The sequence below is a fragment of the Erpetoichthys calabaricus genome, chromosome 1, assembly GCF_900747795.2.
Source record: "Erpetoichthys calabaricus chromosome 1, fErpCal1.3, whole genome shotgun sequence".
Taxonomy (NCBI): Eukaryota; Metazoa; Chordata; class Cladistia; order Polypteriformes; family Polypteridae; genus Erpetoichthys; species Erpetoichthys calabaricus.
The window spans coordinates 186,711,610-186,734,849 of NC_041394.2; the positions used below are offsets into that span (position 1 = coordinate 186,711,610).

The 23,240-nt window shown below is 37.9% G+C and overlaps 1 protein-coding gene across 1 annotated transcript in view; it reads left to right on the forward strand.

Annotated features, from left to right (window-relative positions):
• Positions 1-17,494, forward strand: part of LOC114642536 (protein mono-ADP-ribosyltransferase PARP11-like) — a 30,116-nt gene extending 12,622 nt beyond the window's left edge. The window contains exons 5-7 of the mRNA XM_028791396.2: positions 2,261-2,388; positions 6,548-6,702; positions 16,967-17,494. Coding sequence (XP_028647229.1) covers positions 2,261-2,388; positions 6,548-6,702; positions 16,967-17,253 — 570 coding nt within the window. The 3' untranslated portion in view covers positions 17,254-17,494. The remainder of the gene's footprint in view (positions 1-2,260; positions 2,389-6,547; positions 6,703-16,966) is intronic.
• Positions 17,495-23,240: the final 5,746 nt, after the last annotated feature.

Consider the following 23,240-nt stretch of genomic DNA (forward strand, 5'->3'; position numbering starts at 1 on the left):
ACAGCCTTGACACACACAAAAAGGTCTGGGGCAGCCACCCATATATTGTCCCTGGCTGCAAAAGTGTTTAGATTGAGCACTCATGTGCACTGAATCAAGTCCTGAACTGAACTGAATTATTCTCCAAAACAGTGGCTTTAAAGGTCATAACCGGAAGCAACATTGTGGAACCAGAAATGACTTTTCTCTGGGCGCCAGAACCAGAAGTGGTGTTCTTTGGTGCGCTAGAACCAGAAGTGATGTCATTACGGGGTGAATCAGGCAGGTTTTCTCATTTTTGGTCTGTAGAGACAACAGAAGATGATTTAGTGCACCTCGCCACCCCCTGGCCTGCCGTGGAATTACCTTCACTACAGCTCCCTCCTACTCATGGGCCCCCCTCAGCCCAGACTAATTGGGTTGGGCGTACCTGTCCGAGAGGTTGTGGCACCGGGAAAAGGCATCAGCATTAGCCTGCAATATACTTCGGCAATAAATGACTGAAAACTTGTACGGCTGAAGGTCTAAAAACCATCTTGTGACTCATGGGTTCGAATCCCTGTGTAAGGCCATTCACTGTAAAGGTACATGATCTGTTACCAGGGTAAACTCACGACCCAAGAGGTAGTACCTCAGCTGAGTAATCACCCATTTAATCTCCAAAGTCTCCTGCTCCACTGCTGCATATCTGGTTTCACGGTCCAACAGTTTCTGACTTACAGGGTGTTCCACTCCATCAACGCTTTGGCTCAGCATGGCACCAACACCTGTGTCTGAAGCGTCCATCTGGATGATGAAAGGTGGAGAAAAATCAGGTGCTTTCAAAACTGGAGCTGACGTAAGGTTCTGTTTCAGATCACTAAATGCAGCTTCTGTTGTGTTATCCCATACCACATGATTCGGTTTCCCCTTCCTTGTAACATTGGTCAAGGGTGCAGCTCTCTTGGAAAAACGGGGTACAAACCAGCAATAGTAGCCCGCTAAGCCGAGAAAGTCCTGTACTTGCCGCTTGGTCATTGGACTGGCCCAATTCAATATGCCATCTATTTTGGAACATTGTGGTTTGACTATACCCCGGCCCACTAGGTAACCCAAAGTAACATTTCTTTGGATTAATACAAAGGCCGGCTTTCGCTAGTGACCGCAATACAGCTTTAGCCTGCTCAAAGTGTTGTTTCCAGGTGCTGGAATAGATGACAATGTCATCCAAGTAGGCAGCACTATACGAATTGTGAGGACGGAGCACTTTGTCCACTAGATATTGGAAGGTCGCTGGTGCTCCATGTAATACTGCCAATGTCCGCTAGGGGTCCTAAACATGGTCTTCTCCTTTGCGGAGTCCGTTAAGAAAACCTGCCAGTACCCCTTTGTCAAGGGTAGTCAAAAATTTGGCTTGTCCTAGCCGTTCGAGGAGGTCGTCCACTTGTGGCATTGGATATGCATCAAATTGGGAGACTTGGTTAAGCTGGCGGAAGTCATTGCAAAACCTCCAGTTCCCGTCAGGCTTACCAACCAATACGATAGGACTGGACCAGGGACTATAACTCTCCCCTATTACACCTAGATCCAGCATCCATTTCATCTCCAGCTCCACATCTGCCTTTTTGCCTCGGGAAGCCGATATGGGCGTTCTCTGACTGTAACCCTGGGTTCCGTCACTATGTCATGCGCAACAAGGGAGGTTTGTCCGGGCTTCTCACTTACTACCTCAGGGACAGACAAGATAACTGCTTTGAAGTCCTGTCGTTGGTTGGCGAGTCAGATTATCACCGAAGTTAAGGTTTAATTTCTGAGCTAAGAGTGAGCGGGGTTGTCCGGAAGAGGGATCGGGGTCCCTTTCCTTTCGCGGTTTCAGCAAATTGACATGATAAATCTGCTTGCTGGGTCAATGATTTGGTTATTTAATCAAATACTTGACCAGCCCTTTCCTCTCCTTAACTTCATATGGGCCTTGCCAATGTTCCAGTAATTTGGAATACAAGGTAGGAACTAATACCATGACGAGACGTACCACAGTTATAACAATGGACCTGGACTGCTTGTACCTTCTCCATGTAAGATTTTAGAATAGGTCTAATTTTTTCAAATCTATCGTGTAATTGTGGACTGCCACAAGAATATCCCCTATTCTTACAGGAGTTAATAATCAGTTCATTTTTTTAACCCAAAATACAGAAACAAGGTGTTTAGAAAGACTTTGGAAAAGCACCCACATGCTTTATATTAAATGTGTTGCTTTTTCAGTACTACGGTTTACTTATGATATTTCCATATTTTTTAGGTTATTCCTCTGGGCACATGCACAAATGAATTTAAAGAAGTCAGTAAACTTTTCACAAAAACTTTGAATGTAAACATTAAAGAAATAAAAAGAATTCAAAATATTCACTTGTGGGAATTTTTTTGTAGGTAAGTTATTTTTTATTATTTTTGACTTAATATCTATTATTTTGATTTTTGAGGAAATCAAATTTGACTGGGTCTGTGAGCAATAAGTAAATTAAGATGTGCTGTACATTTTATTTTTTTTAGAATAGGTGAATAATAGTAGATATTCCAGAAGGGTTAAGTGTTAGGGAGCATTAGAGAGCAGCTACATTAATGGTTTTATATTATTTTTTTTATTTTTTTCACACATTTAGTTTATGAGCAGTGTGAAGTGCCTGTGTTCTGTCAATAATGAGACTGAAAATCTTTATTTCAATTCATATGCCAAACTTAATTATCAATTTCAAAGTGGAGTATACTGATACTGTATATTTGATTACTTTTCATATCCTAAAGCCATATAGGTAGGAGGTTTGTCATAAAGAAAAATATTTTAGATAAAAATGTTAGAAAATTAACAGAGATTAGTGAGAGTTATGACAGCAGTTTTGACTTTTCAAAACTCCAAACTGATATGATTTACATCTTCCTATGTTCACAACAAGGCTCAGTCTTGCTTGTCATGAATTAAAATATTTTGGCAGTTTTTAAATGGGCCAAATTCTTATAATGATAAAAATGATAAAGGATTATTCAGCCTCTTAAAGCCAATGTTGCCACTCCTTGAGTGCTGATTCTTCATTACTCATGTCATAATTTGTCACAGCACAGAGGTACTGTTTTTCAGTGTTGAGAAAATGTTGGAAAGGGATAGCTGTTATATCAATACTATATGAGTCAACCTACACTTCAAACTTCAAGGAAGTGAATGGATGATGTAAGTTGGAGTTGAGGTAATGTATATCAAAAGAATTTTGGGCCTCTTGATTCAATTCAGATTTATGCAGTGTTTTTAAGGGAGAGAAAGGATAGGTGAGGTTGTGTCCCGTATAATACACATGTAGTATTTAGCAAAACCACTAAATCATTAAATTAGTTTAAGGGTTTCTGGTACCTTTCAATTCAAAAGTGCATAAATATCACTAAACCCCTAACAAACTCATATTTCTGTAGCAAGTTATTTTATTAGCATGTTGTTCTAAACCTCCCTGACAGTTTGGAAATGTTCAGAAAATATTACTATATCATCAGTGCAGATCAAAACAAATTGACAATGACCTTTACACTGTTATAATGATAATGTCTCTTCCCATCATTGCATATTAAAGTCTTTTCCAAAAAAAGGGGTCTCTAAATTACAAAATGGAAGTGCCACACTAGCACTACAGCATGACACCAGTACACTTTCTCTAATTCCTGGATTTATAACGCTCTGCCTCTTGATTACCATCACTCTTACTGTTTTGTGTTCCTTGCATCCTAATTGTCCGCCATTCACATTTCCTAGTTACAATGTGTAAAGGGAAAAAATACACAATTACAAGAACTCATGAGGCATCCATTGTAAAATGTTCTAATAAACTAATTTGATAGACATACAAATCATAATAGGATTACAAGGCGTTACATGTAATATGGTGTTACTCAACCGCTAAACATGAATGTGCAGAGGAATGATCAATACAAATGATTTGTGAGTGTGTGTCAGTACCATCCAGTAGATTGTCTGTGCCACATGGTGAAGTGAAGGTGGCCACAGGTTGAGAACCCCTGGATTAGGTAATAGTTTAAACACAACTTGAGTTAATAGTTCACATAACTGAATAGGACCCAATTGGACAGTATATTTTATATGAGTGCTTAGTCAAATTTGTTATATAGTATATAATTATATCCTAGTGATTAGGATTCCACAGAGGAAGAAAAGGACAACTTTTGTGCTAACTCTGACAAAGCAGTCTGGAATGCTCCTGCTTCAGACAAAACTGCCTTACTTGGAGACTTCAGCTCATAAGTTGGAAAGAGCTGTGACATCTGAAATGATGTGTTTGGAAAACATGGAACTGGAAACATGAACGCTAACAGGCTCAGTCTCTTATCCTTCTGTGCGGAGCACCAACTGACCATTACCAACACAATGTTTCAGCTTCCTGACAAACATTAGACGACATGGATGCTTTCTTGATCAAAGAACTGGCATCTCCTAGATTATATAATTGTCCTGATCACACGAGCAATCTGAGGAGCAGAATGCTGGACAGACCATAGACTTGTCGTTTCCATCCTCCTTTCTGTACTTAGACCACCTACTAGAAGACAATCCCCCAAGCAACGCCTCAGCATTGCATCCCTTGGAGCTATTGACATCATGACTACCAATCCTGATGTTGTTGAACTGTGGATCTTACTGCTCACAACCCTGCAGTCCTACTCCAAAAAAGCTGTTGGATTCTCCAAGAGGAAGAATCTAGACTGGTTTGAGGAGGCCACAGACAAGATTCTCCCCTTACTGGAGGCCAAGAATGCAGCAGTTTAAGCTTGTCTTTTGAATCCGTCATCAGTTTTCCTCCTGCAGAAGTGGAAAAAACTAAATCAATTACACAACCTTGGCTCCATGAAATCCAGTACAACTGATGGATCAACAAGGCCTCTGACATCCAATGCTACGCAGATAAAAACAAGACCTATGAGTTCTACAATGCAATCAAAGGAATTTATGTTTTTTCTTTATGTAACATAGCTCCAGTCCGGACCACAGATAGTACAACACTCCTCAAAGATAAGCAACAGATCTTGGATCATTGGGCAGAGCAATTTTGAGAGATGTTGAACCAAATGAACCCAGCAAATCCTTCAGTACTCGATAAGATCCCCACACTCCCCCATGTCTGTGAACTAGATGAGTGTCCACGTTTCCACAAAATTCAAACTGCCATCCAAACCCTGAAGAATAAGAAGTCTCCTGGTGAAGAGACTATAACTGCTGAAACATATAAATATGGGGGACTTAACTTTCTTGTAAAGTTGACCGATTTCTTTGCTTTGTGTTGGAAGCTTGGCAAAATTCCTGACTCATGGAAACATGCTACCGTCATCACCATCTACACCATCAATCATGAGGTGCTTTGGGAAGTACTCTGTAAGTTTGGATGTCCCTCGAAATTCCTCACTATGCTCCATCTCTTCCATGATGGAATGAGGGTGAACATCCTTGTTGGCAGGGAAATATCTGCTCCCTTCAAAATCACTGTTGGCATCAGGCAAGGCTGTGTTCTGGCTCTGGTGCTTTTCAACATTTACCTTGTTGCCATTACTCTTCTCTCCAGAAAAGTGTTTAATGCCACTAATGGAGTGCAGATCTGGTGCCAAATAGATGGCAATATATTCAACCTCCACAACACACAACACAATCCTTCCGCTACCTCAAAAGCAAATAATATCTAGTGATGCCTCTGTGACTCAGGAAATTGCAAACAACCTCCTACTAGCCTCCTCTGCATTTGGCCACCTATGCAAACGTCTCTTCTGTAACTGAAATATCTGCATGGCAGCTGAGGTTGTGGTATATTACATGGTATGTATATCAACATTCCTTTATGGATGCGAGTCTCCCTACCACAAGCAATTTCACACACTATAACAGTTCCATATCCTCTACCTCCAGAAGATCCTGGGCATCACCTGGGAGGACAGAGTTCCACACACTAAAATTCTGTAAAGCTGCACATCAGCTAGCATTGAGGCCATGCTGCTCAGCCGTGTTTTCCTCTGGACCAGGCACGTTATCTGCATGGTTGAGCCTCAACTTCTCCAGATGGTCCTGTATGGTGAACACACTGAAGAATCTCAGCCTCAATGTGGACAGAAGACATACTGGAAGGACTGCTTGAAACATTCTCTCAAAGCCTGCTCCATTTCACATATGTAGTTTGAGACTGCTGCTGGGGACTGTGCGTTTTGGAGATGGACAGTAATTGAAGGAGTCTACCACTTTGAACAATAACGGACCCATCAACAAGAGGAGAAGAGAATTGCAAAACATCACCATCGAAACCAACCCACTGTACCTGGGGTGCAATTCCCTTGCCCATTGTCCCTCCAGGTCTGCCTATCCTAAATTGGCCTTCTCTCCCACCAGCGTACAGGGGGATTGTCAGATATATATATATATATATATATATATATATATATATATATATATATATATGGACAGCATCACAGACAGCCATGACAGCTACTGTACTTGACTTTTTATTTATAGGGAATTTTGTTCTAAAATATTTTTATTTTTACTTTTCAGGAAAAAAATACAATTGAGTAAGATTAAGCAAGGCAAACATATTCAAGAAATGAAATTATTTCATGGAACTAATAATGAAAATGTACATGCCATATGCTTAGATAACTTTGACCCACGGCTACATGGTATTCATAAAGGCTCTGTACACGGAAAAGGTAAGGCTGCAGTCTTGTACCAATATGTCAGTACATGGTGTTTAGAAGTGGATATGCAATTGATCTATCCTTTTTATAAATCCACTTTTTGGCCCCTAAAGAGCTGTAACCTATCCTAGCAGTATTATTTGTAAGACAAAAATATATCCTAAGTCAGACTCCAGTCAATCACAGGAAGCAGTCATGTATACAGTCATACTTGCTTTCACTTATATTGGACGAATTTAGACTTTCTAGTTGCCCAAAAAATAAAGTGTATTCACATGTAATATGATAATTAAGTATATACTATGTCATGTAAAATAGGCCATAAGGTACACGGAATACGTTGAAATCTGACTAACAGTATTATTCCCCCTACAAGCTATATATTAAATACAAATTGAAGTCTATTATTTTTGTTGCTGTGATGTATGATTATATACAGTAGTAAACTCCATAAGTGGCCATCCCTCAACAAGAAAAATGTCTGGGGTTTCTGCTTGAATGTGTTGAAAGTGTATCCTTCTTATACTCATAAAGGACACTGCCTTGTCTCTTGCTCTCTGTCTCCCTGGATCTTGTATTACATATACTCTATTTCTCAGTTAGTTTGTGGTCAACTTATCTTCAGGTTATCACATTATGATGTGCCCCAGCAAACAGTGAGAAAATTATTTCAAACTTTTCTTTATAATATTTTGCCAGTAGTGGAAAGTAACAAAGTACAATTACTTTGTTACTGTACTTAAGTACATTTTTTACTTGTTTGTTGTAAATAAAGCACGAACAAGAGAAAAAAGAGTTGGGGCACTAGAGGGTAATCTTCATATAATTGGTTAAAAAACAACAATCGAGAAGACGTCTTTCCGGACGTGAGTTCAATATGGGACTGTTTCTAGATGGTGGTTGAGTTGGTTATAAGATAGTAAGGGTGGAAGAGGACAGGTTCAGACATCTGGAAACTGGAGGTGATGTCAGATGTCGCTGTGCCTTCAGTCTTTGGATCTGCAGAGAGAAGAAGATGAGAGGCATTAGAAGACAGCACCAACCCTCAATGTAAGGTGGAATTTTCACTCGATAAGCCCATAAGTTGTCTCCCAAGTGCATGTTTATGACACTGTACATTGCTTACTGTAAAAAGATTTAGCTGTGGATACTCTTGACTTTTACTCCACTACATTATACAACAAATATCTTGACTTTCCACTCCATTACATTTTACAGTCACATGAATGGTTTATTCTTTTCCATGAATCATGGAAATTGATTAATGAGCATGAACAGATCAATTCAGGAGAGCTCCACAGGGGTGCTAAGACTCATGTTTAATGCCATCAGGCTTTTTTGTTTAGAGCAGTGTTTCATAAACATGTCTGTGATCTGTTGCTACATAATAGTGTGGTAAAATTAACTGTTTTTTCCCAAGCATGAATTCTATATTGAGTGATAAACCACCTTATATTTATTGTATTTTTTGTAGCAGTGCGGTATGTAAAGCAGTGCTGTTGACCCATCATGGAGCACTTTCATTTCTTTGGATGTAAAATATAATAAGTATTCTCACCTTCCATCTCACAACCAGTAAAAAAATGAAGTTGAGTTGACTGCCAGCAAAGACACCTATAAGAAAGGGGGAGTAAGGAGGAAATGACAGACAAGCTTGTGAGATGAAGGGACTGCAGCACTAGTTTGAAATTTTGAAATGAAAATAGCAGGTGCTGCACAAGGATATATAATAAAAAAATCATTACATTTAAATTGCAATTTCCTCACTACTCAATGTGCTACCACAAAGAGAGGACCTGGTGTGCAAATCCATGATTTCCTTACTGCAAGGCAGTAGCAGTGTCCTGTGCCATCTAAACTTTACGGGTTTCATGAGGGGTGAGTCAATATAGTGAGGGTATATATAGTGCCGTGGCATTTCTTCTATGCTAAATGAAGTTTCAGTGGTCATCGACAACTGGTTTGCCTTTAAGACATACATTGAATCTAAATTGCAACTGAAGTGCAAAGAAATTGTATTACATTTAACATGCCTAGGTGAAGAAGAATTCTATTTTGTGGCATTTTAAAGTAGTTTGATAAATATCAATCAACTAGTAGTATGAAAGACATGTTTGTTAGACAACTGAGAACTCCAAGAACACCAGAAAATATCAATAGGGTGAGATAAGCAGTGGACTTAACAATAGGGTGAGACATTTAGAACGATGTTAAGAAAGGTAAAAATTTAAAACTGGACTGCCCATTTAATTGTTCAGCAAGATTTATGTTATCACACGCATAAAGTACACTTAGTGTATATTTTTAGGAATAATATACTTTCTTTCCAGCTAATTGAAATGTTAAATGGGAACTGGAGTGTTTTAAACTATTTACAAAACATTTAGAAAATGTATTGTTAATGGTGGAGCTCATTTGAAAAATGTTAATTTTTTGATGTTGTTTCGGACAAGGTAAATAAGCTGCATTAAATAGCTACTTCATTCCAAGTTAAGTGACTTTTCATAGTATGCTTTTGAAAGTCATCATATTTTCATGCCATACCTCAAGAAATTATTTCCCTTAGGTTTACTAAAGTTTAAGCTAAGCATTTCCACTGCCAATGATACACCTAAGAAATCTATCCCTGTTTTGAATGATAATAATTGTTTTAGGTTTAAGGCCTAGGGGCCTTTTCAAGTGCCAGAAAAATAATCCCTAATAACAGGAAAAGTCCAGGTTTTTACCAGCAGTACTGGCACTTACAGAAACATGCTGTCCGTCACCCACTACTACCGCAATTCAGTCCTCACGATTATAAACCTGTCCAATTAGACCTGAATAATAAAAAAAAAACATTTAAAACAAAAATAGCAGTGGGTAGGGCACAATCAGAGCAGGTGTCTAATAGGTCACTTTTATGAGATGAGATATTTGATATGTTACGAAGCTGCAAAAGAGAAGATGGGTGGTCTCTCAAAGTGAGAGGCCAGTGGCGCAATGAAAGGAAAAAATGAAAAAGACATTTTGAGGTCATGATATCAGCTGAAGTCCAGGTTATGGACACTTCAAGTTCACCTCTTCAAAAGGTAAGTTCAGTGGTTTAACAATTGCCTTTTTACAAAACAATATCACATTTCAGCTTGGGGCAGTTTTGCTTTAGTGTGTACTCGCACTAGGCACGTTTTTTTCCGTATCGTGCCCAAGCTTGATTGCCTCCCCCCACACTCCCCCACTGGTCTGCACTCACACTGTGCTTAACGTTCTGGGCCCGGGCACGCTTTTGTCATGACCATGCGACTTTGTGTAAAGCCAAAACAACACCTGAACATGGATTGACAGATAACAAAATGATTTTACTTATTTTGTGTTTTCTTTGGAGTCGTGTAGGGCAGGATAACGCTCTACCCTCTTACAAATTTATTGAATGTGCAGCACAGCTTTTTGTTGTTAATCATGCTGTACGTATGAGAATATTATTACGGAGACAAATGATTTTAAGGGAGGAATTTGCAGCTTTTTTGTCAACTACAATGCATGTTCATCTGTAAGGTAAGAATAAAAACCTGTTTTAATTCAAATGGTATTGAAAAAAATGAGAATTGTACTATCTGACTTGTTGCGTCATTGACATCATGTCTGTTTTCTGTACTCGGGCATGTTTAGCGATCATACTGGTCCCGAATCCTACTGAACAGTGTGTGTGCACATCTCTTGCAAGCAGCTCATGGCATGGTATAGTTCGCCCAGCATGGAGCGATCGCACTAGTCAAGCGAACTAGACTTTAGGGTGCTACATGCGGACAAACAGAACAAATTGCTAGTGTGAGTACACCCTTCGATACCTAAGTATTAACAGCTTATTATAGTGGCATTCACTGGTAGGCTGAACTATTTTTTTTTTACATTTTCTATTTTGTTTTATTGTACGATCTCTTGTTGCACAGTGCTGTGTATCAAGTGATGTGTGTTGGTTTTCTATATGGTGCCACATGTTTGATCGACACAACCGGCCTTATTATCATGTGAACCTGCAGCATTGCATTTGCATATCAAAGGTCTGTTTGCACTCATCTTTGTTGCTTATTGTTTGCTGTGAATCGAAAATACTGTAGGCTTTATTTGTACTATAATCACACATCTGCTCCTGTGAAAATCCAGTGCCCCATCTGCTAAATTTATTGGGGTGCTGGCCCTTATAATGAACAAAAAAAAAGAAGGTGAAATTGACCCATTGTAAAGTTTTGGATTTCTTTTCTAATTCAGTGCCTATACATAATTGGGGTAATGAGGGGGTGGGTTTTGGGGGTGGGGCATAATTTGGATCATTCTTAATTAAAATAGCACACCCTGTAGTATTTTTGCGTTTAACATATTATACATTCACTAGGCACCCCTTATGCAACATTATACTCCTGAATTAAGGAATACATTCAACAAGTACTTTCACTTTAATACTTTAAGTACTGCATATTTTTAAGCAAGTACTTTCTTACTTTTACTTAAGTAGAAAGGTCAATGAGGTACAGTATGTCAGCTTTTACTAGAGTACATGTCTGCTTGTTTATTTGTAATTTTATTTAAGCAAATTGTTTGAGTACTTTTTCCAACACTGTATTTTGTAGGAGCTCATCTAATCTTGCATATAAACAAAATCTGTTATATGAACCTTATCAATCATCACATTGATTTCATCATAGCAATGACACATCTGTACTTTGCATAAAGTTTCAGATTCTACTTAATATTGGTACAGTATGATATTCTGTCATGTGTTCTCAGTGACTTTATTATGCATCTTAGTCCTTGGCTATTTACTACCTTGCACCTATTGCTAAGGGAGTCATTTCTCACACCCCATAACCCAGAATTGTGTTCAGCAAGTTTGAGATTGATACATTTTGTTGTAATATTATTGTTCTTATTTTTTAACATAATTACACAGACTGATTGCATCTAGTGTTCAAGTGACATTGCAGGCAGCCACGAAGATCAATGATGCTCATTCCATCACTGTAGTCTATGTGCTTAGCGAACCTTTCCCTCAGAAAACCTCTTCATGAAATTTCATTCTTTTATACTGTATGTATTTTATTATACAATTACATTACTGACTTTTTCTTTTTATTATACTGTATGTTCTACCTTTTTTGTTTTTATTATTATGCTGCATCTAACTGTGAGGTACTATTTGTTTCAGTAGAATGCTGATAAAGCTTTATTCCCAGTGATTTTTTGTACATCAAGCAGTGATAATGTGATATAGAAGCCCCTAGTCAGACATGGATTGGTTTATTGTACCACAACAATATTACCTCAAAGTTACAAAAAGTGTTACCATACTTTCTGGCATCTGAGACCCCACAACTGCTGAACACAAAACATGCTGGAGCTTGTGAACTGAATGCAGCAGCCTCAGATGGTTGGCATTCTTGCTAATCAAACTGTGTGTGCAAAGACCTGTATCATACTAGAAACATTTGTTAAGCAAGATATTTTTTACACTTTTGATTTTGTATTATTTTCAGTATTTTAAAATATCTTAAATATTTGCTGCGTATTAGCTGTTTGGTGCTCTACAGTTCATAGTCTATAGATAGGCTGACCAGATGTCCCATTTTTATCTGAGAGAGTCCAATTTTTGCGCATTCTGTCCTGTTTTAGGTGTTGTGTTTTGCAATTTAACAAAATGTTCCATTTTAAGCCAACTGAAATGTAAAGGGGGAACGCCCGCACTTTGATTTCATGTATGTTTTTAAAAGGGACACAAAACTCCATGGAGCATTAATCCTCCCACCATACTTTTCAATTTAATTTGGAATCTTTCTAGCACACTTGCAGGATTAATAAGTTATGTCCCATTTTGAAAATCTGGTCAGCCTATATATAAGTCATCTCAAATTACCTTCTGATGTTTCTTAAGTTATCATTAGGTGGGAACCCATTTGAATTGTTCAGATATTACTTGTTAAATAAATCTGACATAAGTTTTGTACTGAGTACTTTTGCTTAAGTTTCAGACATTACATACTGTATTATAGATTTATCTAATTTCGATACAGTTCTACCACATCATATATAAAGTGTAAGATTAAGACAAAGCAGTGGCACACAACAGGACATGACAGAATTGGTCAGACCTTTCATCTACTATCAGTCCTTTCATCTACTATCTATTTCACTAAATTGAAGGCTCATTGATGCTTTACAATTTATGGATGATGCACTGTTGATCAATTTTTCATTGCAAATTGACCATTTTTTTAGAGCATTTTTTTTGTATTAGCATTCCATTGTTGTATGCTTATGTTTTACATTAAATCAACATGGATTATAAACGTAACATGTCTAGTACGACATTTAAACATTTACCAGTACAGAAACAACCTGTTTTTTCTTATCTCTATTATTCAACTGCAAAATGAAGTGTAAACAGGTGTGCAGAGTTTCACAAAGTTGAACTAGAAGGTATATAACAGGTTGCATATTTTATTGTAATAGGCTTTTTGCACTTTGATTATTTGATTAAAATAATAGTCTTATATTTTGCTAATAAGTTTTTTTTGTCATTTGATTGTTATCTTTGTAGAATAAGAAGTGAAAGGGAGGCCAAAAAGTGAATGAAGAAAGCTAGATCACCTCCAGGCCAGGACAGGGCAGCATATGGTCCCATGTGTGGGGATTTGGTACATTATTGCTTTTGTGAAGGTAATATTCAGGAAGACTGGCAGAAAGCCAACCATAATCTTTTATAATATTAGGTAGAATCACACTGCCTCATTGAAAAGACTAGGCTGTGTTTTTAAGGCAGGCATTTCCAAGGCTTTCTGTGTACTACTTTGTTTTTTTAAGAAAAAGAACAGGAGATTGAAAATAAACTCAAAACTCTTAAACAGGCAATAGCCAAATATGTTAACCACAAACTCTCAAAGTTTTTTGCAAAAGAAAGACCCTAAGCTCATTAGAAACCACCATCTAAAACTAGAAATGCTTTTATTTTTTGTTCTTAATCTAAAATCTTGGTCACCAAGAAGAGCAAGTCACCATCTTCTTGGTGATGTTTTACAGCAACAGAGACAGGGTACTATGTACAAAATTGCAGCCAGACCTGAGAGAAAACCACAAAATGGGTATATATGTATTCAAATAATACAAAGAAAAAAATTAATTCAAAGTAAAGAGAGTAAACCATGAGAAGAAATGTCATAATGTACAGAAACAGGAACCCATTAGTAAAGGCAATCAAAATCATTACATCCTAAGAGGTGGCTAGTGCTTTAAATGATACTGAAGTTGCAGAATCAGTAGCTACAAGCCTTCTCTGTAGTCAAAAAAGGATTTCTCTGTCCCATGGAGATATTCTGGAGCCCTGGTCATGGGTGACATTGGTTTAGTTATGTCACTAGCTGAAGAGCTCATTAGGTCTAAAATTTAGAAGTGAGTTGTGGATGGTAGGAAAAAACAAAATAAGATTGTAAGGAAAAGTAAATGTACACTTGCTGTAATATTTAGTTGTGTTTAGGGACATCATTTTTTTAAAAGAGCATTTTTATTTTTTAATCATTTACTTCTAATAGTGTATTTTTTAATTAAATATGTTTGTAACAATGACTCAAGTCCACAAATAACAGTGCTAATAGAAAGTAACTGGATGCATTAATCAATTACACTCTAGTACTTGTACAAAGGTAATTTGCCTTCTCTTGGCAAGTGATATTGATTGACTCAAAGTAAAATCAGCTATTACTGCAGGATTTTTTCTTGGTTTTGTAGTTCAACCTAACCCTAACCCTTATGGAGCTGACAAAACAGATATGGATGTTTTGTGTGTGTGTATGCATATGAGTGATCATATTTATAATGGACATAACCCTCCCCATTGGTGCCCACATGCCCCCCTACACACCTAGCCACTTTGACATTCACAAGACAGAGAACTCCATTTCAATCAATGGACAGAAAATGGAATATCAGCATTTACACATCACCATCCATCAGTTGTTTTCCTAACAGCTTAGTGGCAGACACACATTTGTTATTATTGCAGTTGGGAGCCCTATTAACATGGGATGCGGCAAGCTCAGAAAGTATCAAGTTGTAAAATGAAGGTTTCCCTTGGAAAACGTTTCAAAATCATCAGACCTAGAAGCCACTAAAGAAAAGCCTGAATTAAACAGTATGTACAAAGACACCTTTCAGGTCCTCAGTTGTTCCTTAAGTAGTACACAAGAAACACCAGTGTACTGCAACAGTGAATAAACGACTCTAAGATACTGGCATTAGAGAGAGTATCAAAGAAAAAGCCATATCTGAAACTGTCAAATAAAAAGAAAAGGTTAAAATGGGCAAATATTTGGAATCACTCAGAAATCCACTGTCAAATGTCTGTTCATTTGCCCTTTTTAAGTCTTTTAATGTTGTAGATTTTATACAATTAACTGAGGTGTGATCATTACATCACAGCTTAGGACAGTCTGGGTAGCTTTGTTTTCTCTGAATTGTTGAACTTGGAACTCCAGGTACACAGAGCACCAACATGAAATTTCCAACTTGGAACCTTGGATCCCGTCTGTCTAATCACACCTGACTGCAGCATTACATTCTTCTGCAGTTGTGCATCTGAGCCTTCTGCTTCTTGTTCTGTTTCAGTTATATCTGGTTTATCTTCTCACTGGATAGTAGTGGACACCTTTGTATAAAATCTTCCTTTCCTCAGTAGTCTGTCACATAGATTAACCTTCATTATTCAGAAAAACAAAAGACTGACGTGTTTCATGATAAAGCAGTTTTGTGTTGGCCAAGTTTAAACAAAGGATTCATCTTTATCAATTCCCATACCTTGCAACAAAAGGAGAGACAACTTTCTTGCTTTATTAAAGACAATAACAGGTTTTAGCTATTCTAACATAATTATAAAGGTTTATGTAATAATTAGTTAGCATTTAAACATAATCAATTAGTGAAGAGCTAAGGGAGATTACTATTAGAACACTGGAGTAATGGCTGATGAAAATGGTGCTTAGCAGTCAATATGCAAATAAATTAGAAATAATCATTTCAAGCAGCAATAGCTATTTTCAGCATTAATAACATCTTTACTACATTTTAAATCAATTTAATTGTATCTTGATAAAAATGTATCAGTTTTTATCGTGGCAGTCGGCTGGGGGCTGTGCCCAGCCAGGACGCTTGGAAGGATCGGGAGAGGGACTATGCCTCCCCCGGACCATGAGAGGGCAGCCGCCCTGGTTTGTATGGGGTCCACAGGAACTGAGCATGGAAGCTCCACCCTGTAAGGACCTGTGGCCACCACCAGGGGGCACCCAGAGGATTGAGGAGCCCTGGACGTCAGTACTTCCGCCTCACCCAGAAGTGCTGCCAAAAGGATTACCTGGGACACCCAGAGTGCTTCTGGGTGCTCATGTAGCACTTCCGTCACACCAGGAAGTGCCGCAGGAAGATCGACAGAGGGCACCTGGAGTGCATCCGGGTGGGTATAAAAGATGCCGCCTTCCTCCAGTCATTAGCCGGAGTTGGAAGGAAGAGGAAAACTTTGAGCTACATTTTTTGTATGAAAATGTGCTATATAAATAAATGTTGTTGTTGACAAAGCTTGGGAAGGAGGAATGGAGGTGGTGAAGGAAGGAAGGAAGGACTGTTGGAAGGCCCCGGACTTAAGGGTGTTTGGTGCAGGGACACTGGGTTGTGTGCTGGACTATTGTAAATAGTGTAAATAAACGTGTGTGTGTTTTGGAACTGCTGGTGTCTGTCTGTTGGTGTTCGGGCTGGTTTACCACACTATCAAAAATATGAAAATTTTAAGTGATTTCAAACTTTTCCCACTAGAATATAGTTGTTTATGTGTTCTGTTTCATAGTGTAACCCAATAACAATTACAAATATTTAATTAATTATGCAGGCTTTTCCCAGTTATCCTATTTTCTTTATTGGGGGCCATTCATGTAACAAATAATGCCAGAAAAAAGGGTGGTACTCCCTGAGCAGGCTGCTTTTCAAATTCAAGGACAGGGTTTCTTGGGCAAGAACATCACATTCTACAGATACTGTAAGCCATCTACCTTCAAAATGTAAGGCCATTTCAAAGCTTATTTAATTTATTACAATTATATAATAGTTTTAGAGTAAATGGTGAATGTACTAGAATTAAAGCTAGAAGAACATACAGCCCATAAGCACCAGATTTATGAATGTTGTGTTTGGAATAGTGCATATTTTTCAAAAGCATTACTGAAAAAAAACAGTGCTTCTTTCACATCATGTTGTTTTTATTTTTCAGGAACCTACTTTGCAAGAGATGCATCCCGTGCAAAGAAATACTGCCAAATAAGTGGACTGCATGTAGTGTCATCACCTGCAGGCAGCAGTCAGAATAGAATTATCTTTCTGGCTCGAGTACTTGTTGGAGAGTTCATTAAAGGCAACTCACAATATGTCAGGCCTCCTTCAAAAAACAGCTCCTCAACAAACTTTTATGATAGCTGTGTGGACAATGAAAGTAACCCTGAAATATATGTTATCTTTGATAGGAACCAAATATACCCAGAATATATAATTGAGTTTTAATTATTTTGACACTTATTTATGTAGCACATTTTCACACATGAAAGTAGCTAAAAGTGATACACAATATTAATAGCTGAACAGATACAGAATTTAATTGGCAATTTTATCTACTCTTCTCATCACTTTCTTTCTAGTCTTTATTATATTTATATGTTTTTGGCACTAGTGATATAATGACTTTAGATTATGGGACTGTAATACTTATGTCAAATGAAAGACTTGTGATATTTCATAATATTAAACTGACACGTCTTGGAACAGCTTTTTTACAAAGAAACAATAAAGATGGTTATTCTGTATAATAATCTGCTATAATTCTTTTTTTAACAGGCACAACTTAAAAACTTAATATATGATTAACTTTAAGATGAGCATGTCCATTTAAGCACAGAAATTAAAAAGGGCACAGCTCCCTCTCCTCAATTTCATTCATGGTTCACTGACAAAAATTTCCTATTGACATTTTTGGAAGCAGTGTTGGCCAGACTGGCCAAAAAAAAAAACTGCAGCTACAGTAACAGTACAGTTGTAGCATTTTTAGTATGACACTTTTGTGATTATTTTTCTTTTTGGTCTTGCAATTGTTTTTAACAGCATGAATAATTTTGTGTTAGTGAATCAAGAAACCCTTATTCTTTTGTAAATAAGACACAAGGGACAAGAATGACACAAGTCAGTTGATTATCTTGACAGAATTAAAAATGAAGCCCAAAATGGTTACGTTTACCTATATGAGTTGCAAGGTGGCAGTGTGGTAGAGCGTGGTCTCCAGCTTAGAAGAAAAGGCCAGCTTTTAAAATAAATAATCGCTGCTTAAAGAGGGGGTGTGGTAGTGTGGCCGAAGTGGTTTTCGGACACAATGTGGTGCAGGTGTTTCCTTGCTTAAGTGCACAGGTGAGGAATCATCCATATCCGTAGTTGATACTGGGAGCTGCTAATCGCCACATCTGTGCCACGTCCCCATTATAAATAGAAGAAGTGCAAGTGCAGAGGGAAGAAAAAAGGAAAGAAAACAGTGAACGAAGATTAAGGGAGAAGCAGGCAGGACGCGAGAGAGGTGGTGTAAGCAAACGAGTGAGAGCATGCTTGCTGTAAGAAGGACAGGCAGCTGAGAGAAGTGAGCCCTAGCAGGGGATTGGGTCACTCCTGCTGAGTTTTGCAGAGGAGCAGGAGTGACCACAATCGAGGATGGCTTGCCATGTAAGGCCACAGAAGGCAGCAGGAGTCGGAGGCTTGGGAGGTGGAAGCCCCAGTGTGAGTGCCCTGGTCACTGGGGAACCCAAGTCTTGGTCTGGTGGAGCCCTATGGAGCCAGGGTCCGAAACGTACAGACCTTTAGGAGAAGTCAGCTGCAGGTAGGGCGAGTCCCCTGGTGCATGGCCCAGATGAGAGAAGCAGGGGAGGCCCAGCTGAAGAAGGCACCGGGTTTTGTTTTTAAAGGACTGCTTCCAGCCAGAATTATAACCTCATTTTTAATGGAATTATTTATTGGATTATTTTAACCTCCACGTGTTTTTATGGATTATTTATTCATTGATGTTTTGATGCACTGCACTATTTATTTGAACATTGTTTTTGGATTTGTTTTATTGTAATAAAAGCACTTGCACCTTTTTGCACCATTCCCTTGCTACGATTGGTGTCCTGATTGTACAGTTCGTCCGGTTACATTACCAACCATGTGGGGTTCGAGAGCTCCCAAAAAGTAAGTGGGAGCATTGAGCAGAACCCACATCGTCACAGGCAGCAGGACAAACGCCCTGGAAGTAAGAAAGATGGAACTGTTCTGCTTGTTATGGAAGGCATACAGTCTAGATGCTGAAAGGGGTGCCTTGTACTTGAATTATTGTTACAGACGCAGGAATTCCGGGAAGGATGTCTCAAAATTTTCTAAGGAAATTTCCAGCCTCATAGATAAATTACAAGGATTGTCAGCCTTCAACTAGATGATGAACACATGGATTATGTGACACAATTAACGTGAGAATCTTTCACATCATTTACTGTTGTCTGGTATTGGTGACCATTAGGTTCCAATATATGATAATCTATTTTAACTCCTTCTGCATGAAAACTTGAGATGTAAATTTCTTCTTAACAATCTCTATAAAGTATATGGGGTAACTAACATTTAAACAAAATATCATTTTTGGGGGAGTATTCCTTTAAGGGAAAGAAGTCAGGACACTTTTGTTCTTGTGATGTTTCTTCTCTTCTCTTCCTTTAAATCTACCTCCGTATTAATTGATAAAAATAGATGTAGATATGTTGAAGATGCTAGTACATGAATTTTTAAAATTGTTTCCCTTTATTCATCCGTGTTCAAAATAATTTATCTCGCCCAGGCCTGTAAGGAGTTGGTGATTATCCTGGAGCCATGGATGGCATTAATGTTAAAGAAAATCACCAGAGGGTTCCGTAGTGCCCATTAACTTTAATAAACAGGAAATCAATGCAACAAGTGGCTTGTCCAATGGCAACATGGCTAACATTGGTTGCCACTGAAATAATCAGCAGTGAGTCAAAGCTGACTGCTTGTCAAATTTGTGTGAACTGTGTGGGATGGAGCAGATTTATAGAGCGGGGGTGGCCCGAGTATGAGTATCCAAAAGCACAAGCACAAAATCCAGTCTCCTGGGTTCATCTCACCAATCCAGACCACTTTTTTATTTTACCTTGAGCTTTGGCTGCTCTTGTACTTTGGTTAGCCCAATCACATTTTTACATTCAACATATATTTTCTTTTTACAGAAAAATACCTAAAAATATTTCTTATTTTTGATATTTATTTTTCATAGCTGTCTTTTGGTGTACCAACTCATTAGAAGTTGTAAGCTTTATTAATATAATGTTCAGTAAATCAATATTTGCTATTCAATCTAAATTTTAAATCAATCCACACCTGCTTAATCCAAAGCTTACTCCTGAAGAGCTGGAAGCCATCCAGGTAACCATAAATAACAGGAAGGAACTTGACAGGTAGTTCTTTATGGGGTAGATTAAACTGACCATTCTCAACTCAGTAAATTTTTTTCAGAGTGGAAGAGGAAGCTGGATACCCAAAAATAATTTTGGATACAGGAAAGTCATGCAAACTCCACAATACAAGGCTCTTCAGAACAGAGTGGTGTTGTGAATGGTCTGGTGAAGTCAATAGGCAGAACCTTAAAGGTGCAGATGCATTCAAACAGTCAACGAGTCATCAAAATAGCAAATACCAAAAGACCAATAAATAAAAAAACAAGAATCAAAGTCAAAAGAACAAGCAAGATGCTCTAGCAGTTAAACATGTATTGTGAAGACTATGACATGAAATTAAACTGATGGAAGAAATAGAGGAAAAGAGAGTGGTGCAAAGCTGATGAAAAGTCATGAAGGATATTGTGAAACAGCTCAAGCAGAGCCTACTGCTAATGGCTGCTGCATAACCAGGAGCCACAATACTGTTTCACATTCAGGTTTACAGTGTATTTTGTACAAAGTTATGGTGTGTGAGATGCTCTTTCATCAGATGTTTGTAAGAGAGTGACAGAGCTAGGGAGGGGTAAAGCAAGCAAATTTATAGATTCTCTGTCCACATCCTACAGCCAATAGGGTGTCATGGTGCTTAAAGACTTCTGATTCAAGCCAATTACAGAATACCTTCACACCTGCCCCGAAGACAATTTGTTAAGGTGAATCTTGCCATCTAGATAGTTGGCCTCCATATGGGGGTTGACTGAGAGAGTCCTGCAGAGAATCACTTGCCAAACCTGTTTGAGGCACTTCCCCCAACCCTGTCGTAAAATTACAAAGACACTTAGTCCTAAAAGAGGGGGAGGTACTTAGCCATACCAATAAAGACATGCAAAATATGTATCCACTTATAAGCAAAATTTCACACCACAACACTAAGTCATCTATCATTATTGGTGGTCAACTATGATGGTGTTGCCATCAGCAAATTTAATGATGGAGTTGGAACTGTGTTCCTACACAGTCATAAAAACATGTAAGAAAATTTACTCATGGCATAACATTTAGGTACATTCAGGGGTTTAGTTTACCGATTTGAAAATTGGAGCATTTTAAAATATTTCTAGTTACTTCATCAAAGTTATCACATTTTTGTTACTTGAATATATTTGTAACAGTGAGTCATATTCAAAAATAACACAGAAAATAAATGCAATTACATGCATTCATATACTACATCATGAACACAGCCCAAATAGACCTGTGATGGCTCGGTATCTTTCATACACAGCCAATTCAAGTGATGTAAAAATGCAATCAATCGACATGCTATTGTTAGTTATGGGGGGAATGGGGCTCTATGACTCATTGTAGTTCAAACATAATTTCTCTATTATATAAAAAAAATCATGGGACGAGACAAGACTTTTTCAGAGATTATTTCAAGTCCCGTGAGGCAAGACTTTGTGCCAAGAGATTTAACCATGCCCACAGTCCACTCACCTCTCATTTGTGTGAAGGTTATTGTCAGACACAGTTCCTGTGCTCAGCTCTTATAATTTTTCACGTTTTCTTCATTTTAATACAAGACATACAATCTATTTGTTTCCTTCGATGTAGTCCTTTTCTGGACAATAATTTTATACGTTCTAGATGCGTCAACAACTAAGCAAAGAAGAAAGGGAAGCGCGTTGAAAAGAGGCACAAAAGCATTGGAGAGAAAAAAATTCAAAAAAGAACAATAATAATCTAAGTGCAAATTCAGAAAATAAGGAAAGTTATAATCAGTCCAGACCAAGTGGAATTGAAATTAAACACAAAAAGTAGAAGACCAAGTAGAATGTCGTAAAGAGGTTCAAAATGTTGGCGCAATACACATGCAGAGCAGGTTAGAGATTATGAAAGTACTAAAACTCGAAAGTCTCAAAAAACTGATAATAAAGATCGCATTAGCGCCAACAAATGGAAATTATTACTAAGTGAAATAACAAAACAGTGAAAAGAGATTGAACACATGGACATAGGTGATATGACAGAAGCATGTAGATATTGTTCGGCTTTAAAGTTTAAGTTCGAGATTTGTAGATCATCTAATTCGTGTTGCTGTCAGGAAAAGTAGTGTTTCTGCCCAATGAAGAGGCATATCCGCGAGAAATAAAAGATTTATTTGGTGAAAGTGAAATCCACAAACACTACAGGCAAAATATCCAAATCTACAATAATCTGTTCTCGTTCACATCATCAGAGCTCAAAACATAGATTTACATGATTCAGGACCATACGCTAAGAGAATCTGTGGTCCCACAACAATTAAAGCTACTTCAAGTTTAATTTCAAAGAAAGCACAATTCTGTCAGGTTTATATTTATGATCACGGAGAAGCGATGCAACATAGAATCAAAAGAGTTAAACAATCAGATGTATTACAAGTTCTACAGCCAATAAGGGATATAAATCCATACATCTAAAAGTATTGCACTTTTGAAATTTATCTGAAAAACACAGACAAAGAAGTTTTCTTGGATTTCTGTATGAATCTGAAAGATCACGCTCGCATATATAATAAACCAACATGTGATGAATTGTTAGTGATAATAGTGTCGAAAGATGGAGATATCAAAGACAGAGTTGATAGTCGTGTTTATCCAAAAGCACAACACGATTCGTCGCAAGCAGCAGATCCAGGAAATGACTAGTGCGTAGTGCACTCATGGGGGTTGGTGAGTGAAGCGAGCAGGGGGAAGAGCCCCCTAGTATTTGCAAAATAAATACTTGAAGGACAATTAAAATCTCTGTTGACTTTGGAAGATAAAAATGTAGGATGCTTCAGACTATAATAGAGAGCATGTCTGGAGCTTTTCAGACAAATTCCAGTGTCAGAGAAATAGTGAATCGTTATAATATGCAGATAATAGAGACATGAGGTTGTTTTTAGTGTAACATAATGGCATTTGCATAATTTTGTTCCTTTTATATTACTTTGCAGATAATGACTTTTTGCTTTTTTATTTTTTAATTTTACCATTAACTTAT